At 35.1% G+C, this 12,003-nt stretch overlaps 1 protein-coding gene across 1 annotated transcript in view; it reads left to right on the top strand.

Moving 5' to 3' along the window:
• LOC114336529 (cytoplasmic FMR1-interacting protein) overlaps window positions 1–12,003 on the top strand; it is a 145,655-nt gene that overhangs the window by 104,885 nt on the left and 28,767 nt on the right. Inside the window, exon 15 of the mRNA XM_050641484.1 lies at window positions 11,575–11,970. Coding sequence (XP_050497441.1) covers window positions 11,575–11,970 — 396 coding nt within the window. The remainder of the gene's footprint in view (window positions 1–11,574; window positions 11,971–12,003) is intronic.

Raw genomic sequence — 12,003 nt, 5'->3', positions numbered from 1 at the left:
AAGTTAGAAATTTTTAAGTGCCATCTGGGAAATATCACATAAAAAGGATATATGTACTTCTGTCTTCATAACTTTTATTTATAAATTAACTAAACTACGCATCAGAGAAACACTACCCACAAAATATAAGAAATTTTTGATTTTTGAAGTTATACTTCTTTAGGCGCGATTCGGAGTGAAGGTAAATGTGCGCGAATTCATCAAAAATTGTTCGTGCTACGCGCAGATACGTTATACGTTTGCTCTGATTGGGTATTTCAATGACATGTCAAAAATTATCCAGTATGGCGGCTGTGGTTAAAGAATGTGTTGTTCTCATTTTTATTATTATGGTTATGGTTGTTATTAAGTCATGTTATAAAAGTTGTGAGAACAGAGACAAAAGTGAGTTTATAGTTGTATTGACTTTTTAAATAGTTTTTATATATACAGGGTGTTTGGTAAAGAATGGGTCATAGCTTAACCTTAGATTACTGAGGTTAAATTAGGTCTATTTAAGCTAACTTACCTTGGTACAAAAGTTGATAATAACTGAAATACTGGGTGTCGAAGTTAAACTTTTATTTTATTTATTTTTGAATATTTCCTGACAGGCATGGGACGACAACAACACGAAATTTGGTAAGTGCTGTTGATACTGTACACACTACTAAGTTATGTTAAACAAACGTTTCTGGCTACTACCAGAGGCGTACGACGGGGGAACGTGAATGGTTGACCCTTCCCAAATTCTACGCCACTGCCGGAATTTCTATTTTAGTGCATTTTTTTTATTTTCCAATACTTTCTATGTAAATAACACACTCTTCATTCGTAACGATAAAGCCATTAGTTTTCGAGATACTTTAAGCTAAAAACGAAGGAGTGTTTTACTTTAGGCGTGTTTTACTTTAGGAGTGTTACTTTAAGCTAAAAACGATACATTAATCAAAATAAGTGTGCCTTTTAATTTTTAACTTAAAATATCTCGAAAACTAATGACTATAGTTACGAATGAAGAGTATATTATTTGCATAGAAAGTATTGTAGAATCTAAAAATTATGCTAAAATATCAGTTTCATCAGTGGCGTAGAATTTGGGAAGGGTCAACCATTCACTTTCCCCTGTCGTACGCTTCTGGTATTGACCACAAACGATTATTTAACATAATTTAGTAGGGTTTACAGTACTTACACTTTATGCCAAGTACCATAAGGATATTATGTCAAATAGTTTTATAGTATCGGGCACACATAGTTCTTAAAGTTTAAAATAAAGAATAAATTATTTAAAAAAAAAAGAATACTTTAAAATAATTTGACATATCCGTGTGATACTTGGCAGAAAGTGTAGGCACTGTATACCCTACAAAATTATGTTAAATAATCGTTTCTGGCTAGTACCAGAGGCGTACGACAGGGGAAAGTGAATGGTTGACCCTTCCCAAATTCTACGCCACTGATAAAACTGCTATTTTAGAATAATTTTTAGATTCTCTAATACTTCTAGGCAAATAATATACTCTTTATTCGTAACGATAAAGTCATTAGTTTTCGAGATATTTAAAGTTAAAAATAAAGAGGCACACTTATTTTGATTAATGTATTATGCTCCTTCGTTTTGAGCTTCAAATATCTCGAAAACGAATGGCTTAATCGTTACGAATGAAGAGTATGTTTTTTACAAAGAAAGTATTGGAGAATCAAAAAATTGCACTAAAATAGCAATTCCGCCAGTGCCGTAGAATTTGGGAAGGATCAACCATTCACGTTCCCCCGTCGTACGCCTCTGGTAGTAGCCATAAAGGTTTGTTTAACATATTTTAGTAGTTTGTACAATACCAGCACCACTTACCAAATTTCGTTTTGTTGTCCCATGCCTGTCAGGAAATATTCAAAAATAAATAAAATAAAAGTTTAACTTTGACACCCAGTATTTCGGTTATTATCAACTTTTGTACTAAGGTAAGTTAGCTTAAATCGACCTATTTTAACCTCAGGTTAAGCTATGGTCCATTCTTTACCAAACACCCTGTATAATTTTGGACGTATTACTAGACGTAGAAAAACAGAATGTGTGTGTAATTTCCATGCACGTTAGAAGTTATACTTCTATTAAAATTGTGTAGAAAATCTGACGCTTTTTAGATTTTCTACGATTCCTTAAGGGAAAAGCAGTAGCTGGGACGCTCCAATTCGTCAAAAAATGACTGATTAAAATTATTTTTCGAGAATTTACCATTTTTAATGATTTTAAAATTTGACGAAAATACATCAGAAAATCGAAAGGCATGAAAAAATTATAGTATAAGTTTTTTGTCGAAAACGACGTTTTTTAGAGTTTATACGATTCCTCACGAGAAAAGCAATTGCGGAGACGCTCTAGTTCATAAAAAATGACGTATTAACGTTATTTTTAATTTTTGGTATTATTTTAAGTATTAAAATTAGTTTAATATTTAAATAAAAATACAATTAAAATGTTTAAAATATATTTGTTCCGTTGAAATCATAAAAATAGAAGTATAACTTCTTACGTGCGTACAAAGTACACACAATCTTTTTTTATATTTTTTTCTGATTTATATCCAATTAAATCTATTGTCTATATCGAGACTCTCTAGTTGGTGATCGTCCTTTTGATCTTCTCCCCGGAACGTTTCCAGAATCAATTAATCTCTCCAAACTATCGTCACCTCTGCGAACCACCTGACTGAAGAATTACAGAATTCGTTGCAGACATGTTGTGGACAGCCTTTTTTTAATCTCAGGTTGGTTTAGAGTGGAAACGTTTGTTCTATGAGCTGTCCAAGGTATGCGCAGCATTCGTCTCCAGCACCACATCTCAAAGACATAAATTTTTTGGCGCTCGCGTGCGCGAAGAGTCCAAGTCTGCCCCGTATAGGAATATTGAGAATACAAGGGCATTCACCAGTCTCATCTTGATATTTTGAGAGATAGATCTGTCTTTCCAAACTTTAGTTAGGCGACTCATCGCATTTTTTGCCATACCAATACGTCTCCGAACTTCTTCACAGTTACCATCATTATTTATACTAGACCCGAGATAGACAAATGGTATTCCTGTAACATGTTAGTTAGTTGAATAGTGACTAATCTGTCGACCACCATTATTTTTGTCTTAGCTTTATTGATATTCAGACCAACTTTATTGCTCTCGCACTCAACTCTTCGCGGGAGATCAAATATTTCTTACTCATTTGCTGCTATAAGTGTAGTGTCATCAGCAAATCTTAAATTGGAGATTTTCCTACCAGCTACTGTTACTTCACCGGCTTATCCTTCTAAAGCCATCCTCATGACATGTTCACCATAAATGTTTAATAAGTTAGGTAACAACATGCATCCTTGTCTAACACCTCTCTCGGTTTTGAATTAGTTATATCGAGACAATTACTTTTAAAAACAAGGAAAAATTTAAAACAATAAATGTATTAAAACTTTCGATGTACCATTACAGTTACAGTTATAACAATAAGTGAATTATAGAGTCAAGAAAAAGCAAGTGTCACTATTTTCAATAATGTGTGTTGCCACCACAATTCTGGATACCACTCAATCATTCAATTTGGCATAGAACTGATCAAGTTTTGGATGAGGTCTAACTTTAGAGGAAAGTGGTCAATCCCTCAATGAGAACCTTTTGAAGCTCTTCACATGTTGTGAGAGCAGGTATGCAACGCCTTACGTGCCTTTTGAGAAGGCTTCATATTTGCTCAAAAGGATTAAAGTCTGGACTTTGAGCAGACTAGTCCATTTTTGAAATACCAACATCTTCAAGATACTGTGTTACAATCCTCGCAGTGTGTGATCTCGCATTATCTTGCATTAGCAGAAAACCATTACCAATAAACCCAGAATTTTTTAATTCTTTTTAAATGCTCGAGCTAGTTTCTCAGTATATGCAATAATTCGTTTCTTCCTAGCCTTCTATCGGCCACGTTTGGACATATGCCTCTCCCAACTTCTTCCATAGGTCTGAGTAACATATTTCCCTGAGTGAAAGACCCTGAGTAACATATTTCCATTTTGTTCCGGCTACTCTTTTAATATCATCAACCCATCTTATATGTGGTCTTCCTCTCGGTCGTTTACTTTTGTAAGGTCTCCAGTGGTGTATTGTTGCATTCCAACGTTGATCTTTTTGTCTAGCAGTGTGGCCTGCGAAGTTCCATTTAAGTTTGGCAACTTTTGCGGTTATGTCCTCGACTTTTGTTTTTGATCTTACCCAGTCGTTCCTCTTTTTATCTGACAGTTGTATACCTAACATTGCATTTCTCTTTCTGTTGTGGCTAGTTTATTCATATTTTCCTTGGTTAGGGTTTGACATCCATATGTCATGATAGGAAGGATGCACTGGTTGAACACTTTGCTCCTTAAGTATTGGGGTATTTTGCTGTTCTTATTCTTTTGACTGCCACCAACAAGAGGTTATTCTCGTTCTTATTATTAAGAAGAATGCGAGGATTGCTTTGCGGGCACATAAACAAAGTTTGTCAAAACGCAAGAGGCGCGTTGCTGGCAGACAATAGGTTAAGTATCCTATTAAGTTTGCCAAATCCTGCCCATGCTAGTCTTGCTCTCCTAGTAATTTCCGCACTTTGGTTCTCTTTGTCAAGTTTCAGGATTTGGCCTAGGTAGATTTATTCCTGGACCTGTTCTATCTCACTGCCATTTATTATTATACGTCTGGGGTCATCTGTGCTTCAAATACAAATAATTCGTTTAATTTGATTAAGGGGGTATTAGCGCGCCGCAGTCAAAATAGGTGGCGATTATGCAAACTAACGTTTAACCATTCTTTGAATAGATGGCAGCACTTACATATATTTTAGTATTAAATTTAGTTCTCTGAACGACACAGCATTGATGCCACGTATTGCAACTTATGCTCTCGGCACAGCTCGATCTCAATCGTACTTTGTATTTACAGACGACAGTTGTTAATCCTTTCTTTACCTGCCAAGGGTAAATTCTCATTAATAGATACTAAACGTTCATTCATTTGAAAATAGTTTATTATTTAATAATAGGTTTGTTCGTAGAACGATCAGCAACCGTTGCCAACCGTCAGACGCAAGCGCGTTCGTAGTCTACGAACTCGAACTGTTAACTGCGCAGCGCTAACTGTTAACTGCGCATGCGTCTGATGGTTGGCAACGGTTGCTGATCGATTGGATCGTACTACGAACAAACCTATTATTGTATTTACAGACGGCAATTCGTAATTCTTTACCTGCTCTAAAATATTTATTTCAAACTAAAGAAATTTGCAATGATTTGAAATAGACATAAGTGCCTATCGAAATGACCAAAAAAGGATTATGCTAATTCTCAGAATGAAGATCGAATTGTTATTTATAAAAATAGTATTTTTAATAAATGTAAAATACGTAAGTCAATTGAAAAACAACAATAACTTTTTTCATATTGAATGTTTCATAACAGATGAAGTTTTTTCCTCGGAAAATTTCACATTTTCATTTCATTTCTCATTTTAACATGCGAGGACAGAATAATACTTAGCCTAATGAGCCACTTACTTAAAACATTTTTAAAAGTGATACACAGCAGAATATATAAAAAATGCGAAGAACAAGTATTATGGACAAAGATTGGATTCCGCAATGCCTTGCCCATAGACAACCGAGAAGCTCTATTGACTGTCCAAGTGCTTATGCAGAGGTGCAGATATGTCAACTGTGATGTACCTGTATATTTATTTTATCGACTACAAAAAGACATTTGATAGAGTACAACAAGCTCATACTCATAACCATCTTGGAGGAAACGGGATTAGATGATAGATCTAAACAACATTAGAAATGCCGACGTCGCAGTAGTTTTTGCAGATAGCCTAGATGATTTGCAAAGAATAATGTCGCTCATATAAGATATAAGCAGTGAACATGGACTTAATTTCAATACAAAAAAAAGAAAGTTATGGTAGTCAGTAAGAGCGAAATATATTACATACACGGCTTTTGGTTAACCAACTACCAATTGACAGAGTGGAGCTACACATACCTTGGTACCAACATAAACAGTCAATGGGACCACTCTAGTGAAATAAAACAACGCATAGGAAAAGCGAGATCATCCTTCATAATGATGAAGAGTCGTTTCAGAAGTCACGATTTACCACTTGGTAGCAAAATTTCTATTATCAGATCCTATGTATTTTCTAGATTATTATACGGAGTAGAAGCCTAGACTCTTTCCGAAGCTTCTTTAAGAAAACTTAAGGCAGTCGAGATGTGGTATTACAGTCGCATTTTAAGAATTTCGTGGATGGGTCGTGTGACTAATGTTGAGGTCTTACGTAGAATGGGCAATGGACAAGGAATGCGATACTATTAACACACATTATTATCGAAGAGCGCAAACTAGAATATCTTGGCCATGTTATGAGGAATGAACAGAGATTGTTGCTACTCATTCTTCAGGGCAAGGTATTTGGGAAGAGAGGACCAGGGAGAAGAAGAATATCTTGGCTTCATAATCTGAGAAACTGGTTCAATATATCGACAAACAGACTATTCCGAATAGCAGCAAGCAAAGTTAGGATAGCCATGTTGATCGCCAACATCCGGTACGGATAAGCACCGTGAGAAGAAGAAGAATATCTCATTTTAAATTATTCTTCTTCTTCATGTGCCTCGTCCTTTGCGGACATTGGCACGTTAGTCCAAACCATTGGCGTAAGTTTTGAATCCATGAGTGTCTTCTTCTTCTGGGTCCACGTTTGCTCTCTATTTTACTCTGTATTGTCAGTTGCAGTATACGATATTAATCATATCTCATAATATGATCGAGGTTGTTCTGAAGCTATTTTCTTGTGGCATTTTTATAATCAAGTATATTCAAATGGGAAATAAGCCACAATTTTACCTAAAAATGATTTTATTAACGTTTCGACGCCCAAGTCGGGTGTCGTTGTCAAAATGTAAAATAATACTAAATAAACAAAAATGTTGTTGCTTAGTAAAAAATTCTTCTAATAATTTATTTAATCTGACTCATTTATATCGGCAATTCAGACACGTATTATACATTTCAAAGTAGACCACTTTAAAATGATATTGCCAATATTGATGAGTTGCGTTCCTGGGACGACTTTACTAAAAGATAGTTCATTCGATTACATGAAATCAATCCCAACTCAAGAATATCCGCCACAAAAAATCATAGCATGTGATCTGTCTTTAAAAAGACAACCAAATGCAACGGTGGTACTGAAATTCTCGCGTTAGAGATTCCATAGTAAATCACGAGGGAAAACCAGGAAAAACCTCGTGATACTATCCCGACATCGTAAGTATTTGGGTTTACATATAGTTTACTCTCAAAACTAATACCAAATTCTGACTTGATATTTTAAATTTTAAATAATACTAAAATACTAAATATGTACTAACTCGATAGGTTACTGATTTACTAATTGTGGTATTTTCTTTCTATTGATTTCCTCCTTTAATATGGGTAACCACATCCTACTGCATTCTACCGAGGAATTTGCGACACAATTGGTTTCATTTAGCATAATTAGAGCCGCTTCTTTGATTTTTCTCTTTTTACTATCTGCTTCTTTTAGGACTATACTTAAAAGAAGATATAAAGATATATAACTATATATATAACTATACTTAAAAGACTATACTATACTATACTTAAAAGAAGCAGATAGTAAAAAGAGAAAAATCAAAGAAGCGGCTCTAATTATGCTAAATGAAACCAATTGTGTCGCAAATTCCTCGGTAGAATGCAGTAGGATGTGGTTACCCATATTAAAGGAGGAAATCAATAGAAAGAAAATACCACAATTAGTAAATCAGTAACATATCGAGTTAGTACATATTTAGTATTTTAGTATTATTTAAAATTTAAAATATCAAGTCAGAATTTGGTATTAGTTTTGAGAGTAAACTAAATGTAAACCCAAATACTTACGATGTCGGGATAGTATCACGAGGTTTTTCCTGGTTTTCCCTCGTGATTTACTATGGAATCTCTAACGCGAGAATTTCAGTACCACCGTTGCATTTGATTGTCTTTTTAAAGACAGATCACATGCTATGATTTTTTGTGGCGGATATTCTTGAGTTGGGATTGATTTCATGTAATCGAATGAACTATCTTTTAGTAAAGTCGTCCCAGGAACGCAACTCATAAATAAGAGCGGAGGCGACATTAATGCTGACCAGACGCACACATGGAAAAACATGGGGACTCTGTCCGAAAATGTATGGGAATGCCGGCAAGAACTGGAAGAACTGGCCGAAAGAAATAGTGTAACTCTATTCTGGGTGCCAGGACACACCGGGATAGACGGTAATGAGAAAGCAGATGAGCTGGCAAGGAACGGTTCATCAACTTTATATTTTGGCCCAGAACCTGCTCTAGGAGTACCTAAAACAATAATTAGGGGACAAGTCAGGGAATGGGTAAAAAACAAACACAAAGAATACTGGGGGAACGTACCTGGTCAGCGACACGGGAGGCCCTTAATAAGGGAACCCTCAAAACGGAGAGCTGAGGAACTAATAAAATTACATAGGAGTCAGCTCCGCATAATTACAGGTCTTCTCACGGGTCACTGTGCCCTAAAAGGACACCTGAATAGAATTGGGCTGTACGAAGGGAACCTTAACTGCAGACTGTGCAATAGGGGAACTGAAACAGATCATCATGTACTGTACGAGTGTGAGGCTTTGGATCACAAAAGACAGGCTATTTATGGACAACCAAAATTAAGTCCAGCAGAATATGCCACCCAACCCATGCTAGGGATGTACAATTTGGTACGTGGAACCAAGCTTGTGGATTGGGTGACATAAAAGGTAGGATGGTTGGCACAATAAGCCCATGAGGCTGCAGTGCCATCGGAGACATATGTCAGACGACCTCCAAAAAAAAAAAAAAAAAAGTCGTCCCAGGAACGCAACTCATCAATATTGGCAATATCATTTTAAAGTCGTCTACTTTGAAATGTATAATACGTGTCTGAATTGCCGATATAAATGAGTCAGATTAAATAAATTATTAGAAGAATTTTTTACTAAGCAACAACATTTTTGTTTATTTAGTATTATTTTATATTTTGACAACGACACCCGACTTGGGCGTCGAAAAGTTAATAAAATCATTTTTAGGTAAAATTGTGGCTTATTTCCCATGATCGAGGTATTCAGGTTTCCTTTTCTTAATTGTGAAAGAGATTTCTTATTTTTGTTTTCCCCTCGGCGCAATACCTCTACGTTGGTAGTGGAGTCGTCCAGGATATTTTGAGGATAGGTCGGTACACCCACATTTCGAATTCCTCTAGCTTTTTCATTAATGTTTACGTTCTTGTTCAGACCTCTGTTCCATACAGCACGACCGGAAATATATTATTTTAGCAGCCGTATTTTTAGTGGGATAGATAAAATATGTCGAATTTGTGAATATATTTCTCATGTTTTTAAATGTTGCTCTGGCCTTTTCAATTCTAGATCGTATTTCGGTTGTTTGATCCCATTTCGAGTTGACGACTGTTCCAAGGTATATATGTGAGTGTAATGTGTAGTGTGTGTGTTGGGTAAATGTCTTGTTACTTAGCAAAGTCGACGTCATTGTTTTTGCAAAGAAACGCTAATTGTATCCGAACGTCTGCGGTCCCTCCGGTGAGTACCGATCCCACAAGGAGAGAAACTATTTTCATTTATTAATTTTTAATAAATGAAAAATTCTCCACCAAGGTGAGATTCAAACTCGCGACCTTTAGATCCAAAGGTAGGCGTTCTTACCACTGAGCCACAGAGGGGTTACAAGTTACAATCATGATTGAAACTCAAACAAAGTCTAAAATGTTTACTGATAGGGAGAGGGGTCATTTTTCTAAACAAAACCACGTGATTCGTATTTCCATGGTTACGAAACTCGTTTTCAATGTTTTGCAGATTTTTTTAACATCCTGCAAACGCGCATCTGTCGCCATTTAATACATCACTGTTGCCATATTGCCATCTACTAAATGACATGTGAACTTAGTTTCTCATCTATTAAGTGATAGCCGAACTAATTTATCACTAGAACAATGCCAACTTGTTACGGTTATATCAACAAAATCCCTAGATTGCAGCTTTTAACTATAATTTTTATCTTTAGGTACAGTTAATTTAAAAATTATGGCAGTATGAATAATGAACTTTTGCTAAAAATAAAGCTTATTGCATAGTTAATCATTTATTGTAGATATTTTGTACCGAAGTTCAAAAATTATTACATAAATCCAATTTTTAGGGCAGGATACCAAGTAAGTTATGACATGGGTTCCTTTAAGGAGGGGGTATGGTTTGAAATCAACAAATCAAGCACATTTTTGTGAATTTTTTTCGAAGCGATGGTACAATTATTTTATTTTTAAATTAAATAAGCATATTAAGTACAATTCAAAGAATATTTAGAAAAAAATTCAATCCAAAATATTGAAAAATAAGCCATTGGTGACAAATTTTGACAGGCAGCTCACAAAAAAATGGATTTTGCGGTGGACATCAGAACTCGACACTCGATCATACGAAACAAAAAATTCAAAAAGATTTAATTAGCTTATGAGTTTCACGAGGTTCCAACGTCGAGTTTTTTATTTTTAATGATTTTTGAATTTTTGGTATCACTCAGAAATAAAAAAAATGAAATTTTTGACAAAAATTTTGTGAAAATCAACAGATTTATTATTGTTGAACAAAAAATAAGCAAAAAAAAGAAAAATATGTCGACGTTGTTACCTAACGAAATGTCTAAAGAAAATCTGTGCAAAATATCAGGGATGATCGGCCGAGTAGTTTTTCAGTTACAATGTCCACCGCATTTGAAAAAGCAGTTTTGAGAAAAATGCGTTTAAAGTTTTGACAACTGCATCTTCATCTTCTTATTTGTCTGCCAAATCGTAAAGTGATGCACATTGGAATATGTTTTTTGAATCGAGGAGTAATCTACAAAAGAGAAGGCGAACAGTTGTTTAACGTTTCTCACTACGCTCAAGCGTGCTGGCGCGAAGTCGCGGCAAAGCGAGTCGAAGGTAGGGATATTCAACACCCTGTATCTCTGGTAATTTTACTCCGATTTTTAAATTTTCAGAGAGTATTCTTGAAAGTATACACTTTTATTTGAAATAATAAAAAAAATTAAATATTTCAAACCATACCCCCTCTTAAGTACAGTTTCTTTGGAAATTACTGCTTTCTTTGGAAATTTTAACTAGATACTATTAAACTAGAAAGTTTACAGTTCACGTACATACCCACAAGTTGAAAATTGGTTTTGAAATAATGACGGTAACTGAACCGGAAAATTATATAAATTTTAACATTGTGTCATACCACCTTAATATAAAACAAATTAAAAAAAAAATGGAGAAATATTTCAAAAAATTCAAAATTTCCTAAATTTTGTGGGTGGCCCGTTTCCTAAGACGCGCAGTATATAACATATAATATGGTGATGTATAGAGTGTGTCGCAACATCAAGTATAGCAAATAGTAGAGTAATCAGCTCCAAAAATGATTCCTAAGAGAGTTTCCTATGTTTCAGGTTTTGTTGGCCCCCAACACTTTCATACAATGTGCAGACTTCTGGGATACCAAGGAATAGCTGTAGTTATGGAAGAACTTCTAAAAATAGTTAAAAGTCTGATCCAAGGAAGCCTTCTACAATTTACAAAAACGCTTATGGAAGCAATGCCAAAAATATGCAAACTACCTAGATATGATTATGGATCTCCTGGTGTTCTAGGCTACTATCACGCACAACTTAATGATATAGTGCAATATCCTGATGCACGTACTGAACTTTTCCATAACTTCAGAGAATTTGGAAATATTATTTTGTTTTGTTTACTGATGGAACAAGCATTATCCCAGGAAGAAGTATGCGATCTTCTGCAAGCTGCACCTTTTCAAAATATTCTTCCTAGGCCGTTCTGCAAAGGTAAGTACTTAACTAATGTTCCTTTGATCACAA

The sequence above is a fragment of the Diabrotica virgifera genome, chromosome 10 (genome assembly GCF_917563875.1).
Source record: "Diabrotica virgifera virgifera chromosome 10, PGI_DIABVI_V3a".
Lineage (NCBI taxonomy): Eukaryota > Metazoa > Arthropoda > Insecta > Coleoptera > Chrysomelidae > Diabrotica > Diabrotica virgifera.
This window is presented reverse-complemented; position numbering and strand designations above follow the sequence as displayed.